Source organism: Melanostigma gelatinosum (genome assembly GCF_949748355.1).
Source record: "Melanostigma gelatinosum genome assembly, chromosome: 4".
Taxonomy (NCBI): Eukaryota; Metazoa; Chordata; class Actinopteri; order Perciformes; family Zoarcidae; genus Melanostigma; species Melanostigma gelatinosum.
In genome coordinates this window covers 31,432,604-31,453,141 of record NC_136637.1, presented here as the reverse complement: position 1 = coordinate 31,453,141, position 20,538 = coordinate 31,432,604, and the positions used below count along the sequence as shown (strand labels likewise).

The 20,538-nt window shown below is 40.4% G+C and overlaps 1 protein-coding gene across 2 annotated transcripts in view; it reads left to right on the top strand.

The window, feature by feature from the left end:
- wdr18 (WD repeat domain 18) overlaps window positions 1–18,867 on the top strand; it is a 23,078-nt gene extending 4,211 nt beyond the window's left edge. The window contains exons 3-10 of one of the 2 annotated variants that reach the window (XM_079267352.1): window positions 1–87; window positions 5,435–5,576; window positions 9,746–9,889; window positions 10,938–11,002; window positions 11,228–11,352; window positions 14,127–14,284; window positions 14,524–14,592; window positions 18,602–18,867. The exon at window positions 1–87 is cut by the window's left edge and continues 47 nt beyond it. In XM_079267352.1, the coding sequence (XP_079123478.1) occupies window positions 1–87; window positions 5,435–5,576; window positions 9,746–9,889; window positions 10,938–11,002; window positions 11,228–11,352; window positions 14,127–14,284; window positions 14,524–14,592; window positions 18,602–18,730 (919 nt within the window). In that variant the 3' untranslated portion in view covers window positions 18,731–18,867. Of the gene's footprint in view, window positions 88–5,434; window positions 5,577–9,745; window positions 9,890–10,937; window positions 11,003–11,227; window positions 11,353–14,126; window positions 14,294–14,523; window positions 14,593–18,601 lie in introns of both variants that reach the window. The other variant, XM_079267351.1, reaches the window with a different exon arrangement.
- Window positions 18,868–20,538: the final 1,671 nt, after the last annotated feature.

The window sequence follows — 20,538 nt, the reverse complement described above, 5'->3', positions numbered from 1 at the left end:
TGTCACCTGTCTGAAGTTCACAGATGACAGCAGCCATTTTGTTTCTGGAGGAAAAGACAACCTTGCTCTGGTGTGGAGTCTATCCAGGTAACAGCTGAGCACAGGTGGAGCAGTAGCAGACTGTTCGTCTGCTTCTGTTTTCTAAATCTCAGTCGAACACTGAACACATAGACGGGTGTGACATTAACCAGAGACAATAAAAGCAAATATTCACAGTATAATGTGTAGAGCAGCAACACTTTTACAAACGATTGTATCATCAAGATGAAAAATGGTCCTTTTATTCTGAGTTCCCTCGATCGACGTGCCCTTTGTCAATCTGACACTTTTATTTATTTGTATCTGTGTCACTCTGCCCGCCATGCTCAGATTATGAGTAAGTAATAATAGTTTGGGATTATTCACATTTAAAGAGCATTTTTACCGAAGACAAATATTCCGGCAGCTATTTCCATAATCATGAAAAAAAAATCGTATTATCTGATGGACCAAATCAAACCTTTTGGTGACTTTACTTTAATATAACATGTGACAGATGTGGAGACTTTACTTTAATGTAACATGTTGTGACATGTGTAGACTTTACTTTAATATAACGTGTGACAGATGTGGAAACTTTATTATAACATGTTGTGACAGATGTGGAGACTTTACTTTAATATAACATGTTGTGACAGATGTGGAGACTTTACTTTATTATAACGTGTTGTGACAGATGTGGAGACTTTACTTTATTATAACGTGTTGTGACAGATGTGGATACTTTACTTTATTATAACGTGTTGTGACAGATGTGGATACTTTACTTTATTATAACGTGTTGTGACAGATGTGGAGACTTTACTTTAATATAACATGTTGTGACAGATGTGGAGACTTTACTTTATTATAACGTGTTGTGACAGATGTGGATACTTTACTTTATTATAACGTGTTGTGACAGATGTGGTGACTTTACTTTAATATAACATGTTGTGACAGATGTGGAGACTTTACTTGAATATAACATGTTGTGACAGATGTGTAGACTTTACTTTAATATAACATGTTGTCACAGATGTGGAGACTACTTTAATAGAACGTGCTGTGGCAGATGTGGAGACTTTAATATAACATGTTGTGACAGATGTGGAGACTTTACTTGAATATAATGTGATGTGACAGATGTGGAGATTTTACTTTAATATAACGTGTCGTGACAGATGTGGAGACTTTACTTGAATATAATGTGATGTGACAGATGTGGAGATTTTACTTGAATATAACATGTGACAGATGTGGGGACTTTACTTTAATATAACATGTGACCGATGTGGGGACTTTACTTTACTATAACATGTGACAGATGTGGGGAGTTTACTTTAATATAACGTGACAGATGTGGAGACTTTATTATAACGTGTTGTGACAGACGTGGAGACTTTACTTTAATAGAACGTGTTGTGACAGATGTGGGGACTTTACTTTAATGTAACATGTTGTGACAGATGTGGAGACTTTACTTTAATATAACATATGACAGATGTGGAGACTTTAATATGTTGTGACAGATGTGGATACTTTACTTTATTATAACGTGTTGTGACAGATGTGGAGACTTTACTTTAATATAACATGTTGTGACAGATGTGGAGACTTTACTTTATTATAACGTGTTGTGACAGATGTGGATACTTTACTTTAATATAACATGTTGTGACAGATGTGGAGACTTTACTTGAATATAACATGTTGTGACAGATGTGTAGACTTTACTTTAATATAACATGTTGTCACAGATGTGGAGACTACTTTAATAGAACGTGCTGTGGCAGATGTGGAGACTTTAATATAACATGTTGTGACAGATGTGGAGACTTTACTTGAATATAATGTGATGTGACAGATGTGGAGATTTTACTTTAATATAACGTGTTGTGACAGATGTGGAGACTTTACTTGAATATAATGTGATGTGACAGATGTGGAGATTTTACTTGAATATAACATGTGACAGATGTGGGGACTTTACTTTAATATAACATGTGACCGATGTGGGGACTTTACTTTACTATAACATGTGACAGATGTGGGGAGTTTACTTTAATATAACGTGACAGATGTGGAGACTTTATTATAACGTGTTGTGACAGACGTGGAGACTTTACTTTAATAGAATGTGTTGTGACAGATGTGGGGACTTTACTTTAATGTAACATGTTGTGACAGATGTGGAGACTTTACTTTAATATAACATATGACAGATGTGGAGACTTTAATATGTTGTGACAGATGTGGAGACTTTAATATAACATGTTGACAGATGTGGGGACTTTACTTTAATGTAACATGTTGTGACAGATGTGGAGACTTTACTTTAATATAACATATGACAGATGTGGAGACTTTAATATGTTGTGACAGATGTGGAGACTTTAATATAACATGTTGACAGATGTGGAGACTTTACTTTAATATAACATGTGACCGATGTGGGGACTTTACTTTAATATAACATGTGACAGATGTGGGGAGTTTACTTTAATATAACATGTGACAGATGTGGGGACTTTACTTTAATATAACATGTGACAGATGTGGGGAGTTTACTTTAATATAACATGTGACAGATGTGGGGACTTTACTTTAATATAACATGTGACAGATGTGGGGAGTTTACTTGAATATAACATGTTGTGACAGACGTGGAGACTTTACTTTAATAGAACGTGTTGTGACAGATGTGGGGACTTTACTTTAATGTAACATGTTGTGACAGATGTGGAGACTTTACTTTAATAGAACGTGTTGTGACAGATGTGGAGACTTTACTTTAATATAACGTGTTGTGACAGATGTGGGGACTTTACTTTAATGTAACATGTTGTGACAGATGTGGAGACTTTACTTTAATAGAACATGTTGTGACAGATGTGGAGACTTTACTTTAATAGAATGTGTTGTGACAGATGTGGAGACTTTACTTTAATATAACGTGTTGTGACAGATGTGGGGACTTTACTTTAATGTAACATGGTGTGACAGACGTGGAGACTTTACTTTAATGTAACATGTTGTGACAGATGTGGAGACTTTACTTTAATAGAACATGTGACAGATGTGGAGACTTTAATATGTTGTGACAGATGTGGAGACTTTAATATAACATGTTGACAGATGTGGGGACTTTACTTTAATATAACATGTGACAGATGTGGGGACTTTACTTTAATATAACATGTGACAGATGTGGGGGGTTTACTTTAATATAACATGTGACAGATGTGGGGACTTTACTTTAATATAACATGTGACAGATGTGGGGAGTTTACTATAACATGTGACAGATGTGGAGACTTTATTATAACGTGTTGTGACAGATGTGGAGACTTTACTTGAATATAACATGTTGTGACAGATGTGGAGACTTTACTTGAATATAACATGTTGTGACAGACGTGGAGACTTTACTTTAATATAACGTGTTGTGACAGATGTGGGGACTTTACTTTAATGTAACATGTGGAGACTTTACTTTAATAGAACGTGTTGTGACAGATGTGGAGACTTTACTTTAATAGAACGTGTTGTGACAGATGTGGAGACTTTACTTTAATATAACGTGTTGTGACAGATGTGGGGACTTTACTTTAATGTAACATGTTGTGACAGACGTGGAGACTTTACTTTAATAGAACGTGTTGTGACAGATGTGGGGACTTTACTTTAATGTAACATGTTGTGACAGATGTGGAGACTTTACTTTAATGTAACATGTTGTGACAGACGTGGAGACTTTACTTTAATAGAACGTGTTGTGACAGATGTGGGGACTTTACTTTAATGTAACATGTTGTGACAGATGTGGAGACTTTACTTTAATATAATGTGCTGTGACAGATGTGGAGACTTTAATATGTTGTGACAGATGTGTAGACTTTAACATGTTGTGACAGATGTGGAGACTTTAATATAATATGTTGTGACAGATGTGGAGACTTTACTTTAATATCACGTGTTGTGACAGATGTGGAGACTTTACTTTAATAGAACGTGTTGTGACAGATGTGGGGACTTTACTTTAATGTAACATGTTGTGACAGATGTGGAGACTTTACTTTAATATAACGTGTTGTGACAGATGTGGGGACTTTACTTTAATGTAACGTGTTGTGACAGATGTGGGGACTTTACTTTAATGTAACATGTTGTGACAGATGTGGAGACTTTACTTTAATAGAACGTGTTGTGACAGATGTGGAGACTTTACTTTAATAGAACGTGTTGTGACAGATGTGGAGACTTTACTTTAATATAACGTGTTGTGACAGATGTGGGGACTTTACTTTAATCTAACATGTTGTGACAGACGTGGAGACTTTACTTTAATAGAACGTGTTGTGACAGATGTGGGGACTTTACTTTAATGTAACATGTTGTGACAGATGTGGAGACTTTACTTTAATGTAACATGTTGTGACAGACGTGGAGACTTTACTTTAATAGAACGTGTTGTGACAGATGTGGGGACTTTACTTTAATGTAACATGTTGTGACAGATGTGGAGACTTTAATGTGCTGTGACAGATGTGGAGACTTTAATATGTTGTGACAGATGTGGAGACTTTAATATGTTGTGACAGATGTGGAGACTTTAATATAATATGTTGTGACAGATGTGGAGACTTTACTTTAATATCACGTGTTGTGACAGATGTGGAGACTTTACTTTAATATAACGTGTTGTGACAGATGTGGAGACTTTACTTTAATATAACGTGTTGACAGATGTGGAGACTTTACTTTAATATCACATGTTGTGACAGATGTGGAGACTTTAATATGACATGTTGACAGATGTGGCGACTTTAATGTAACATGATGTGACAGATGTTTGATTATTTAGTCCACTCCATCATTGAGGATGAAGAAGACTGAGGTCTTCTAGCTGTGATCAGTCTGTCTTGTATTTTAAATGAAAGGTTGCGTCGTTACTTATTAACATGTGAGGATCTGCTGTGGCCACCAGGTAGCGCTCTAACACTGACTGTAGATACTTTGTTCCCATGATAAGACGTCAGCAGTGGTTCAACCCCACTGAAGAGACCATCAGTCAGGTTAGCACCAGATACAGAGTTAGGATTCATTCATTTGATTAGGTAATAGAAATGTCACTCTCCAACCTGATTGGTCAGCTATAGTCTAGTTTGTGTTCATGTGTCAGTTTTATTCTTGAAATAAAAAACAGCAGCAGATGATCAGTCTAATGTCCATATCCTGACAACAGACTGATCAGCTGCATCCCATAATCAACATATCCTGTTCTCACTGACTGTGTATAAAACTGCAGCAGGTCACAATTAAGTCAGTGTCATCCTAAAGCTCCATGAACGAAAATGTTGTGAATGTGGACACCAGTGTGATCACTCTGTGTGTGATTATTAATGTGTTTCAGTGTGATCCAGCTGGATTTAAGCCACACCCCTGAGCCGCGTCACGTCCTGTCTCGTCACTCTCTACCAGTCACAGACTTGCACTGTGGCCTGATGGGAGCTCAGGCCAGAGTCGCTACCGCCTCCTTAGACCAAACTGTCAAGGTGAGACTGACTTTATCTCACCTGAACAGGTACAACAGTAGAGTTTCTACTGTTTCTTCTTCATCACGTTGACTCTTCTTCATCACGTTGACTCTTCTTCATCATGTTGACCCTTCTTCATCACGTTGACTCTTCTTCATCACGTTGACTCTTCTTCATCACGTTGACTCTTCTTCATCACGTTGACTCTTCTTCATCACGTTGACCCTTCTTCATCACGTTGACTCTTCTTCATCACGTTGACCCTTCTTCATCACGTTGACTCTTCTTCATCACGTTGACCCTTCTTCATCACGTTGACCCTTCTTCATCACGTTGACCCTTCTTCATCACGTTGACTCTTCTTCATCACGTTGACTCTTCTTCATCACGTTGACCCTTCTTCATCACGTTGACCCTTCTTCATCACGTTGACCCTTCTTCATCACGTTGACCCTTCTTCATCACGTTGACTCTTCTTCATCACGTTGACTCTTCATCACGTTGATTCTTTCTGAAACCTTCAGACAAGTCAAACAAACCTCTTTTACCTGTTTCTGTCTCTTTCCTTCATTAAAAACTCTTCATCATAAGTCTGAAGAACTTAGTTTTCCGTCCGAGATATTTGAATCTTTAATTCTTTGTTGAAAGCTGCCGTACTGATAAAGTTTGTGTTCCAGTGTGAACTGTCTAAATCTGAATCAGGATCCAACTGGATCAGTAGCAGAGACCTGGATCCAAACTGATTATATTGCTACAACTGACTCAGAGTTGAATAAAAGGTTAATAAAAGAAAAAAAGGAGCGACCGACCAATCAGACACTAGACGGCAGAGACAACTGTCCCCCAAATCCAGTTAGACCGTGCACACGTGCCGATGTCTCCTCGTCCCTGTGGGGGTGTGAGTGTAGACAAAACACAGACGTAAAACTGTAACTCTTTGATCATCTCGGTTCATTTATCATTATTCATTTAGCATAGAGCTCTTCCATCATATATGAATATTGATCAAATGTGTTTATTCCTCATGCTGGTCACCAGCCTGCTCACACACTGCTGTGGGATGCATTCCACTCCTCAAGCAGGATTTGTCGCAACTCAGCCAACGTGGTTGTGTTGGTCACTCTGGCAGGAACAGCTCGTCACACAAGTGTTCACTTGGGTTGAGGTCAGGACTGCTGGCGGGACATTCCATCCTCTACTCCCACATTCTGGAGGTCGTTTCTGATGGACCGCTCTGTGGGGGCGAGTTTCTTCATCTTGGAGGATGGAGTTCGGTCCCAGACTGTGGAGAAATGGGATTGCCACCGATTGCAGAATCTCATCTCGATATCTCTCTGCATTGAGATTAGGGCTGCAACAACGAATCGATAAAATAGATTATTAAAAGGGTTGGCAACGAATTTCATTATCGATTCGTTGTGTCTCGCGATTATTACGCCACTCAATAAGTCGCGGAGATGTTTGAGTATAAAAATAAAGAAGAGCAGAGCGGAGGTTGAGGAAAGACCATCGGAGAGACCGTAACGTTGTTCTGAAGCACACGGCGAAGGCAGAGAAATCAGTACGACCTAATGCAGTGTTCTCACCAAACGGCAGTCTTGCCGGGTACTATTTGTGTTCATTGGCGCTGGTTGCGCAGGAGAGGGGGCGGGGCTTATCGCCATGAAAGCCGCTCAACTGTCCGCCATTAACCATGGAAACAAGAACCTCTATTTCTGCTTAGTACGTGTTGTGGAAGTCACAGATATCCCGGGAAACTAAACGCCGTCATGTCTGGTTCATAACATTGTTCAGAGGAGCTCCGTGGATTGTATCGAGCTGTATTCACTGTCTAGCAAGCCACCGGTCGCTGTTTACTACAGCTGTAGGAACACTAAATAAACTGATTGGCTGTGATTCAACGGCAATAAACCGACAAAAAGGGACTCCGAAATAACTACGTAATGAGGCCGATTTGTAGGCTACTTGTCTTCTCAATGGCGCTCTGATGGGTCGGTGCTAGGCTATGCTAACATCGTAGCAGCTCCACCAGCACTCAATAACGTCACGTAGACGTAAATACGGCAGCGTCTATTCATTGTTTGTACCGTATGGTTTACACACACACATGCATACACATAGTTTGGTCCGGTCTCTGTTGATATGAGGTATCGTAGAGCTCTGGGTGAACACAGACGGCTACAGGATTCATTTCCTGATTCAACAACGTAAACATGTTTGAGTCCTTAATGAGGAGGAAGGGAGTTCAACAGCAGCGTAAATCACTACAGAATCCTACTTTAGTTCCGTTTTGAAGTGAGGAACCTAACGTCCCTCCAGTAGCTCTTCTGGTGCTGCTGTTTACTCGTTGTCCAGCTTGACATGCTATTTTTTAATTTTTTTTTCATTGTCGTCAGAGTCCATAGATAGATAAGGTTCATCTTTAAGTTCATATAACTTCTCCAAACTACTGTCCAGCACCAGCTACTCTCCAGCTTCAAGGAGCAGACAGTTTGTTGATGGGTCTCTCTCTATAACACTTGTTCTGGTTTTAACTAGGACACTGTGGACTCGTCCTTTACTTCCTTGCATGGTCTTTAGAATCCGTCCTAGCACCCAGGAGTTTCTAGGAGCCGAATCATCCACAATAACGAGGTCTCCAGGTAGAAAGTTCCTTCCACTTATTTCGCTGTTGCATGATTGGAAGGTATTCCCTGACCCATCTTCTCCAGAAAAGGTCAGCCAGATATTGTACCCGTCTCCTTCTAGATTACATGTCCTCTTGCTTGAATATTCCTGAAGGCATGACTGGGTTTGTTTTGATTAGAAGCAAATAATTAGCCGTTAAAGGTTCCACATCATTCAAGTTATTTGTTATTGTTGCGATTGGTCTATCATTCATTATAGCTTCCACCTCGCATCAGGCTGTCTGCAAGGCCTCATCATCCAGAACTTGTTCTTTCACCACGAAGCACAGAATTTTCTTCAGTGACTTAATTAGTCTCTCCCATACGCCTCCGTGGTGGGCACCTGCTGCTGGGTTAAATATCCACTCCATTCCTTCTTGGAGTAGATTTCTTTGGATTTTGTCATGATTTAGTTCTTTTAATGATCGTCCCAGCTCCTTTTGTGCACCAACAACATTTGTACCTTGATCCGATCTGATGGTTTTTACAGTACCTCTGCGACATAGAAATCTGCATATTGCGTTGATGTAGGAGTTGGTGTCCAAACTACTAGCCACCTCAAGATGGATTGCCCGGCTAGTCAGGCATGTAAAGATCACACCCCACTGTTTTACATTGGTCCGACCTCGCTTTATCTCAAAAGGTCCAAAATAGTCCATGCCAACTGAAGTGAAAGGTGGCAGATCCTGTGGAAGATCTGCCATTTTTTGCTCTCCTACTTTAGACTGCATTAGTCTGCAGAAAACACGATGATCTTTCGTGCTGAAGAATTTGCAGAAGACATCCAGTATTTCTGTCCTAGTTTCGAGAGCATATGATTTCTTCCAGAATGACCAACTTGGGTGTGTATGTATTTTAGGATGACCTCGCATATGTGGGATTTTTTGGGTAACATTATGGGATTCTTAGCACATACTGGCATAGCTGATCTGTTAATCCTTCCCCCCACTCTCAGGACACCATCTAGGGTGGGATCCATTTTTAATATAGGGCTCTCTTTTCGGCAGTGTTTTCCCTTTTCCAGGAGGGAAATTTCCAGAGCAAAGTGTTGCTGTTGCTCAAATGCATATATGGCCTTTTCAGCATTCTTTTATATCGTTCACCGTCAGATCTGCACTGAATGGCACCTTTAGCTTTATGACACGTTCCTTCAGTGATTTATCATTACTCTGCAGCAATCCAGTATTTGTCATCTCCAAGAGCAATCTTTTCAACGTCAATATCCAAGCTACAGCTTTTTCAGGCTTTTCCAGTCCGAGTCGTTCTCCATCAGCTTACTGGTGGCACTTTTTCCCTCAATGCTCGTTGTGTTCACGATCACATCCCTTTTCACTTCGGGATCAGCCGACGAAAGAGAACTTTGTGATGTTTTATCTCGGGTTCTTAGGCCACTGATTTTTAGTTTGTCTTTAAATTTCCACATTTATGTATTCTTTTTTATATATATATATATATATGGCACTGCTGTGTCTCCAACTTCTCTGAGATGTTGGTTTACAAAATTCCTGTCTGTCTGACCAGGTGTGGGAGTTGTCTTCAGGTGAGCTGCTCCTGTCCGTCCTGTTTGATGTGGAGATCATGTCTGTGACCTTTGACCCCTGCGAGTACTTCCTGTTCTGTGGAGGCAGTGACGGAAACATTTTCCAGGTGTCTCTGTGCAGCCAGGTGAGTCTCACTCTTTACTTGTACATCCTCCATTTTAACACACTACCATCCTACATCCTATAAAAAAGTGTTAATTTTGTTTTCTGACAAACTATATCATCCTTCAAAAATACATCCTACAAACTTCAAGCTACATCCTACAATCTACATCTTACAAACTATATCATCCATCAAAATACGAACTACATCTTACGAACTATCATCCTTCAAAATACAAATGTAGAACAATTTGTATTTTGAAGCCACAAACTACATCCTACAAACTACGTATTTTACGAACTACATCCTACAAACTATATCATCCATCAAAAGAAAGTGAAGGTTTTCAGTCAATATCAAATAAAACAGAGTCTGATGAATAATCAAAGTTGTGATGTAAATTTATTTGCCTGCAGGCAAAGGGAGCAGAGTTCACAGACGCGTATCGCAAAGTCTTGTGAGAAATGCCCCCAGAATCATCTCCATACATGTTTATTTATACCCTCAGTAAGAGAAAGGAGACAGAGAAGGGAGGGGGGGGGGACAAGTCATACGTGTGCACTGTGCATCGATGTCTGGAACATGTCCTCTGCAATACAGGAAGGCGCCTCATTCTCTGCCGCTGCCATATATGGCGAGCAGATGTTTTGTTCTGTGCTATTGTCCTATATGGATCGTTTTATGTCACAGCGGGCGCTTTCCTCTTACAGAAACTATGCAGAGACCATGTTAAAACATATTTTACCGTTACACTACATCTTACAATCTATAAACTACATCCCACAAAAGACAAACTACAAACGTCATCCTACAAACTACAGCCTTTGGAAAAGATCTGACTGCGTGGAGTTGAGTTATATCTGTGTGTGTGTGTGTGTGTGTATGTTTTCAGACTTCTCTTCTCTCCAACTTGTCCTGATCAGTAATTGATGTAATTTAAAGGAATCACTCTAAACATTTTGAGATGGCCAATTAAAACAAGAAACAGGCTATACGTTAAAGAGGACCTGAACTGGAAACTGTTTGTGTCGATATAGAAGTGTTTGAACTGTTTTTGTTTCATCTGCAGAGTCTTAGTTGGGACAAATCGTTCCAGTCAGACAACGACGGGAACCAGGTCTTCAAAGGACACAGGTGAGACGTTTATTCCATTCATATCAGTCACCTCTGAACATTTTAAGGTGACCATGGTACAACGATCAGAGAGTCACAGAGACAAAAAAGATAGTAGAAAGATTTTTTTCATCAGTTTGAATCCTTTTCAAAATTGTCTTGTAATTTGATCTGAAGTCATTTAAAGCCTCAGTAGATTCAAATAGTCTCGTGATCTGATCTGAAGTCAGTCTGAATGTCTCTCAGGAACTTGGTGACGTGTCTGTCGGTGTCCATGGATGGGACTCTCCTCCTCTCTGGTTCACATGATGAGACTGTTAGACTCTGGGACGTCCAAAGCAAACAGAGCATCCGCTGCCTCGCCCACAAAGGTAAGCCCCGCCCCCCTCCATGACATCTCAATGACAAAAACACAAACCATCAATTAAATTGATTTTGTTTAGCCCAAAATCCCAAATTCTCCTCAGAGTTTTTGAGAGTCTACACATACAACATCCTCTGTCCTTTGACCCTCACATCAGAACAGGATGAAGTGTGATGTCATGTGTACAGAATGAACAGCATAATGCTGCGTTCACGCCAAACGCGGCACAAATTATTCGCGCGTGTAGATTACCGGTACATACAAAGTCTATGCACAGACGCGATGAGACTGGCGCGGCATGTTTGAAACGAATTCGCCCCAAACGCCAAATCGCCCCAAACGCACAAGTTGAAATTGTTCAACTTCAGCGACATAATCGCGTGACGCTGTGGCGCGATAGCCTATCAGCGTTGAGTTGCTCCCCCTGTCATCAGTGACTTCCTGCCGCTGTTGAATCAGGAAATGAATCCTGTAGCCGTCTGTGTTCACCCAGAGCTCTGATACCTCATATCAACAGAGACCGGACCAAACTATGTGTATGCATGTGTGTGTGTAAACCATACGATACAAACAATGAATAGACGCTGCCGTATTTACGTATTTACGTATTTAGATTTCGGTGCTTCCTTTCGGTGCCTGAGCCGATTGAAATACTTTTTTTACACTACTCGTTAGCTCTAGGTTAGCTCGTCCTAGGACCGATGCTAACGATAGCATCGGTCCTCTGCTCTTCACTCATAGTATTATTACAACCGGACGAGCCGTGGGCGCTTAGAAACAAACCGCTCCATCATTCTGGCGAAGCTTCGGCCATGATTTATAGAAAAGAACAAAGAACGAGATCTGTCAAACGGCTGGCAGGCTACGGACTTCCTCCATCGACATCCGGGTCCTTAGCTCTGCCGCTCATAACAAGCACAACATCCGGCACGCAAAACCTTCTTCTTCTTCTTCTTAGAGGTGTACTGGCGGTTGGCAAACGATGAATTGGCGCATTTGCGCCACCAACTGGTTAAATAAAATAAGTCATGAGACGTGTCGTATTTTGCCAGAGAATGCAAATATGCTCATATTTCTGCAAAATAATTGCTGAAGTTTGAAGCTGTAGTGTGTGTACAGAGTGTGTGTGTATTTAGTATTTATTTATATTTATTTAAATATACTGTAAACTGTTAACAGTTAATATATTGTTCATAGTTTGAAGTTAAAACGTTTGAAGCTGTAGTTTGAAGCCAAGTGTTTTGTATTTATTTATATTTATAGTATACTTTAAACCAGCGGTTCCCAAACTTTTTAGGCCGCGCACCCCCTTCTACATCCCGACCCCCTTAATAAAAAAAAAAAAAAAAAAAGCAACAGAGCCTTTTAAGCCTTCATAGCCGCATAAGAATCGGACCAATGAGAGAACAGTTTGCTCGCGCGTGGCATTTGTTTACAAGATTTAGTCCGCTGTTAAATGTTTCAGTGTGAACACAAACCAAACAAAGGAGCAACTGCAACAAAGCAAACGAACTGAAGGTGTGAAAACGCCCTGAAACACTGCAACAAAGTTTCAATGACTTTCAGTGACACAAGGCGTCACTTTTAAAGAGCAATACGGATGCGAGCACACACGCACAGGCTCAGAGGCAGATTATCACATTTAATTTACAATTAATGAGCGACTAATGCAGCCAGGATGTCTTCGGACAAAGCATCGATGCGGCGCGACACAGTGTTGTTGGACACCGGGATCATGTCCAACTTGTTTGCTTCTTTCTCCCCAATCATACATTCCACCATCTCTCTGGCAGCTGGCAAGCTCACGTCTTCGGCGATTGTGTGCGGTAGCCCCTTTCTCGCTATTCTGTAACCAGATATGAAGCCCGTAGTGCGTCATTTATAGACCCAACACATGAATGAGACTGCAGTTGTTTTTGGCTGTTTTGTAACTCCTCCGATGTCGATATAAACAATGTAAGGGGCTTTTGACTTGCACTGGCATGCTTGGTGTTCAGGTGGCGACGTAAATAAGAGCTTCAGACTGTTAGCCAGAACCTCACTGCACACCACGCACTGTGGCTTTGGGGAATCTGCGTTGCCAATCCAAGTGAAGCCCAGACACACATACTTTTCATCATATTTCCTCTTTTTTTCTCTGACTCTGGCTCGATTTCTTCTCTCCCCAACGCACCTCTCCGTTCCCCTCGCCTCCGATTCCTCTCTCTCTCTCTGTCCCTCTCCTCTTTTACGACTGATAGCTTCAGATGTCCCACCTGACAGTTTTTAAATTAAAATTACATTTTTTTTTATATTTAATATTATTACACCATCAGACCGCCATTACACTTTTCCTCTCGCGCACCCCCTGGAGGCAGCTTGCACCCCTGGGGGTGCGCGCACCCCACTTTGGGAATCCCTGCTTTAAACAGTTAATATATTGTTCAATTTGAAGAAAAAAGTATCTGTTCAGGCACCGTTTAGGCACCGGTATCGTTTCAGCACCGGTATCGTAAAAAACCCAAACGATACCCAACCCTAGTCACAGGTCAGCTAACAGTTCATTGGTCTGTTCAAGAGATATTACTGTCACTCAATCCTGATGAATTATTTGGGCATTTATCAATAAAAGCTCCCTCTTGATCTCTAAGTAAAGTGGATCATCAAAAACATCTGAAGACACTAATAATTAATCAGCAGATTGATCGATATTGAAAAGAATGACAAGGTGCAGACTGAGTGTTTACGATTCACTGCCGTTACCTGCAGTCCTCTGACATCACTTCCTGTCTGTGTGTTCAGGTCCGGTGACGAACGCCATCATCACGGCGGCTCCAGCGAACATGTTTCTGCCCGACAGCCGGCCGGCCGTCCCTCTGCCGCGCTTCAGCCGACACCTGCACGCCTCCGAGGGCGGAGAGTCGGGGGAGGTGTGTGTCCGCCTGGGACGCTACTCACAGGTGAGACAGGTGAGGTGTGTGTCCGCCTGGGACGCTACTCACAGGTGAGACAGGTGAGGTGTGTGTCCGCCTGGGACGCTACTCGCAGGTGACGACATCTGTGACCCACAGGTGTGATTGGCACTTTATTATGTCAAGAGTCCGTTTAAAAACCGGGTCTGAATGCTTCACAGGAGCAGACGTACCTGCAGAAAGCTGATAAACTGACCTCTTTTATTTTGAAATGTTCTTGTTTTCAGGAGGACGAGCAGACGTACCTGCAGAAAGCTGATAAACTGAACTATTTGATGAACGCTGTGACCGACAAGGTGAGAGCGGGCGGGGCTCAGATGCTAATAGTTGGGTAAATGTTGTGTTGTGCTACTAGCGCTATTAGCTGCTCATTAACATCGATGGTGAATGTGATCAATGATCATCAGAGAACAGACGGTGGACTACGTCTCTCTAAACCTTTAGTTAAAGACTCTTCATGTCCTCATGACTCAACAGATAGTTTGGTCAAAGGTCAGAGACGGTAAACAAACTAAATGTCAAAAATACAAAATGTCACACAGCTGAAAAAAGGAGACGCATAGAATGTCTGCTCACTTCAATAATCATTATCAGTTATCAATACTAAACTAATAATTATTATCCGTTATCGACACTTCAATAATAATCATCTAACGTGAGGACTATCTCTGCTAAATGCTTTGTAAGGCCATCAGTGCCTAAAAACCCACAAGTCTGTTATCTTCTCAACAGAAAAGGCAAATAAACACAACACAGTGATGAAGAACATATCAATATTTATTACAAGATGCGAACAATGTACTCGTAAATATAAACCTCTCAGCCATTCATTTGTGTAAAAAACCAAAACAAACAGATTGTCGTTCAGGAGAACATGGCTGGATATAAAACATCTGTAAATGTACAACTGGAGGTAGCCAGGAGCTTTGCATATCAGTTTACATTTACTTATTTCATTATTCAGGGTTAGGGTTTGCTGCTTCAAGGCTACTGAGCAGTGCGAAGGGCTACTTGTTTGATACGAACTTCCTGAATAGCAAAGTTGCACAGATCACCTTTTAAGAATAATAATAATATATGTGAACAGACTGTTTGATCACATGTCAATGTTAATAATTCCTCACAATAATTATTACCAACGATTGTGTATTTTGTTCAAAATCACACCTGTTATATTTGTACAAACGATCACTTCTAACATATCTTCACATCATGTCTCGTTTGTACTCACCACTACCTTTGTAACATTTTTGAAGAAATCATGAACTCTGTCCCATGTTTATACAAATGATCAGTTAGGGTTAGATCGTATCGTCCTTTCATCACGTACATGTTTATACCTTTATAGATCGTATCGTCCTTTCATCACGTACATGTTTACACCTTTATAGATCGTATCGTCCTTTCATCACGTACATGTTTACACCTTTATAGATCGTATCGTCCTTTCATCACGTACATGTTTATACCTTTATAGATCGTATCGTCCTTTCATCACGTACATGTTTACACCTTTATAGATCGTATCGTCCTTTCATCACGTACATGTTTACACCTTTATAGATCGTATCGTCCTTTCATCACGTACATGTTTATACCTTTATAGATCGTATCGTCCTTTCATCACAAACATGTTCACACCTTTATAGATCGTATCGTCCTTTCATCACGTACATGTTTATACCTTTATAGATCGTATCGTCCTTTCATCACGTACATGTTTATACCTTTATAGATCGTATCGTCCTTTCATCACAAACATGTTCACACCTTTATAGATCGTATCGTCCTCTTTCATCACGTACATGTTTACACCTTTATAGATCGTATCGTCCTCTTTCATCACGTACATGTTTACACCTTTATAGATCGTATCGTCCTTTTATCACGTACATGTTTACACCTTTATAGATCGTATCGTCCTTTCATCACAAACATGTTCACACCTTTATAGATCGTATCGTCCTCTTTCATCACGTACATGTTTACACCTTTATAGATCGTATCGTCCTCTTTCATCACGTACATGTTTATACCTTTATAGATCGTATCGTCCTTTCATCACGTACATGTTTATACCTTTATAGATCGTATCGTCCTTTCATCACGTACATGTTTACACCTTTATAGATCGTATCGTCCTCTTTCATCACGTACATGTTCACACCTTTATAGATCGTATCGTCCTCTTTCATCACGTACATGTTTACACCTTTATAGATCGTATCGTCCTCTTTCATCACGTACATGTTTATACCTTTATAGATCGTATCGTCCTCTTTCATCACGTACATGTTTACACCTTTATAGATCGTATCGTCCTCTTTCATCACGTACATGTTTACACCTTTATAGATCGTATCGTCCTCTTTCATCACGTACATGTTTACACCTTTATAGATCGTATCGTCCTCTTTCATCACGTACATGTTTACACCTTTATAGATCGTATCGTCCTTTCATCACGTACATGTTTATACCTTTATAGATCGTATCGTCCTCTTTCATCACGTACATGTTTACACCTTTATAGATCGTATCGTCCTTTCATCACGTACATGTTTACACCTTTATAGATCGTATCGTCCTCTTTCATCACGTACATGTTTACACCTTTATAGATCGTATCGTCCTCTTTCATCACGTACATGTTTATACCTTTATAGATCGTATCGTCCTCTTTCATCACGTACATGTTTACACCTTTATAGATCGTATCGTCCTCTTTCATCACGTACATGTTTACACCTTTATAGATCGTATCGTCCTCTTTCATCACGTACATGTTCACACCTTTATAGATCGTATCGTCCTCTTTCATCATGTACATGTTCACACCTTTATAGATCGTATCGTCCTCTTTCATCACGTACATGTTTATACCTTTATAGATCGTATCGTCCTCTTTCATCACGTACATGTTTATACCTTTATAGATCGTATCGTCCTCTTTCATCACGTACATGTTTATACCTTTATAGATCGTATCGTCCTTTCATCACGTACATGTTTACACCTTTATAGATCGTATCGTCCTCTTTCATCACGTACATGTTTATACCTTTATAGATCGTATCGTCCTTTCATCACGTACATGTTTACACCTTTATAGATCGTATCGTCCTTTCATCACGTACATGTTTACACCTTTATAGATCGTATCGTCCTCTTTCATCACGTACATGTTTATACCTTTATAGATCGTATCGTCCTCTTTCATCACGTACATGTTTACACCTTTATAGATCGTATCGTCCTCTTTCATCACGTACATGTTTACACCTTTATAGATCGTATCGTCCTCTTTCATCACGTACATGTTTACACCTTTATAGATCGTATCGTCCTCTTTCATCACGTACATGTTTACACCTTTATAGATCGTATCGTCCTCTTTCATCATGTACATGTTCACACCTTTATAGATCGTATCGTCCTCTTTCATCACGTACATGTTTACACCTTTATAGATCGTATCGTCCTCTTTCATCACGTACATGTTTACACCTTTATAGATCGTATCGTCCTCTTTCATCACGTACATGTTCACACCTTTATAGATCGTATCGTCCTCTTTCATCACGTACATGTTTATACCTTTATAGATCGTATCGTCCTCTTTCATCACGTACATGTTTATACCTTTATAGATCGTATCGTCCTCTTTCATCACGTACATGTTTACACCTTTATAGATCGTATCGTCCTCTTTCATCATGTACATGTTCACACCTTTATAGATCGTATCGTCCTCTTTCATCACGTACATGTTTATACCTTTATAGATCGTATCGTCCTCTTTCATCACGTACATGTTTACACCTTTATAGATCGTATCGTCCTCTTTCATCATGTACATGTTCACACCTTTATAGATCGTATCGTCCTCTTTCATCACGTACATGTTTACACCTTTATAGATCGTATCGTCCTTTCATCACGTACATGTTTACACCTTTATAGATCGTATCGTCCTCTTTCATCACGTACATGTTTACACCTTTATAGATCGTATCGTCCTCTTTCATCACGTACATGTTCACACCTTTATAGATCGTATCGTCCTCTTTCATCACGTACATGTTCACACCTTTATAGATCGTATCGTCCTCTTTCATCACGTACATGTTTATACCTTTATAGATCGTATCGTCCTTTCCTCACGTACATGTTCACACCTTTATAGATCGTATCGTCCTCTTTCATCACATACATGTTTATACCTTTATAGATCGCATCGTCCTCTTTCCTCACCGTACATGTTCACACCTGCTGACTGCATGTTTCTGATAATGTGTGTTTCAGTCGGTGTTCGGTGACGGAGAGAACACGAAGGTTCGAGTAGCCGAGCTCGAAGAAGAAGTTCAGACTCTGAAGAAAGTCAACAAAGATCTGTACGACTTCTCTAGCCAGCTGCTCACTAAAGCCACATAAACACATGTGTATATTTACACTGTTACACCCACATAAACATACAGGTACACACATAAACATGTGCACACAGGTAAACAAATTCAAACACAATTTGTGATGATGTTTGTTAGAAAAATAAAAGTGTTGATTTTGTAGAACTTCTTGTCTTTGTTGATGTTGCCTTGCTCAGAGGAACATCTGATATCAGAAACCAATAACTCACTGCCCTCAATAACTCACAACTGAATACCCAGAAACCATTTCACCACTATCGACCCTTTCGTTGTGCCGGTGGTGGATCAGATACTCTGAGCTCTGAGTCCAGACTCCCTACGAAGGATCCTCCATCTCGTGCTTTGTATCACGACCCAAAGCTCATGACCACAGCGGAGGGTCTGAACCGAGATGGACTGGTGGATCCAGAACTTGGTCTTCACCACAGCGGTCCTGTTCCAACGTCTTCATCAAACCTCCATCGGAACCTTACTGGTGAACCAGACCCAGAGAGACTTAAACTCTCTTTGAGCAGAGACTCAGTCCCAAACCAGCAGAGAACCAGGAACTCAGACATGGAGGTTCTGCCTCTTTTTCTACAAATGGCCCCGGTGGTGCTGAAAGTCACGTTCTTAATGTAACGTTACTGGAGCGACAGAGCCTCTCCCATGATACGTATGTATACGTATGTACACGTATGTATATGTAGGGTTGGGTACCGAAAAGCGGTGCCAATATGGCAACCCAGATTTCGGTGCCTCCTTTCGGTGCCTGAGCCAATTGAAATACTTCTTTTAGGGTTACTCTGATGACTCCGTCCTGGCAGCAGGTAACGATAGCCTCGGTCCTCCGCTCCTCACTCATAGTATTATTACAACGGGGTACGTAGCGCTGTCGCTCATAAGCACAACAACCACAGGCATGCGAAAGCTTCTTCTTTGAGGTGTACTGGCGGTTGGCAAACGACGAATTGGCGCATTATCACCACCAACTGGTAAAATAAGTCATGAGACGTGTCGTATTTTGCCAGAGACGGCAAATATGCTGATATTTCTGCAAAATAATTGCTGAAGTTTAAGTGGTTTGTATTTATTGATATTTACTTAAGTATACTGTAAACTGTTAATATATTCATAGTTTGAAGCTGTAGTTTGAAGTCAAGTGTTTTGTATTTATTTATATTAATAGTATACTTTAAACAGTTACTTTTTTCTTCAAATTTAACAATATATTATCGGTTCAGGCACCGGTATCGTAAAAACCCCAAACGATACCCATCCCTACGTGTATATACTAGTGCTGGGCAAGTTAACGCATTCATTAATTAACGCCGACAATTATTTTATCGCGCGGTAACTCATTTTTAAAATTTATTCTTTAAAAAAAAAAAATTTTATTGAACGACAAGAGACAATACATATACATAAGAGGATGACAAGAACAGTGGGATAAAAGCCAGCAAACATCCTATAGTCAGACTGTCTCATGTTTATGGTTTTGTATTGGAGATATGTCCCTTCAGGGTTGCCGTAGAGAAAAGGCTTCCGCTGCTCTCCCTGGACTGGACATCGCTGGTAAAGTCACAGACACTCAGATGTTAGTGCAGCTACATGCTGACATTCACCGTAAACACATTCAAATGCACAGATCGGGAGCGAAGGACTTTAAAAGTTAGCGGAAACATTAACGTGAGACAACATCCGGTTTCTTCAGACCAACATCCGGTTTTCAGAATAAGATGCCAACAAGTATGAATTACATTCACATTAGGTATGAAACATGCTGCCTGCATCTCATGAACCAAATGTTATTGACCCTTTGTTCATAGAGCAGTA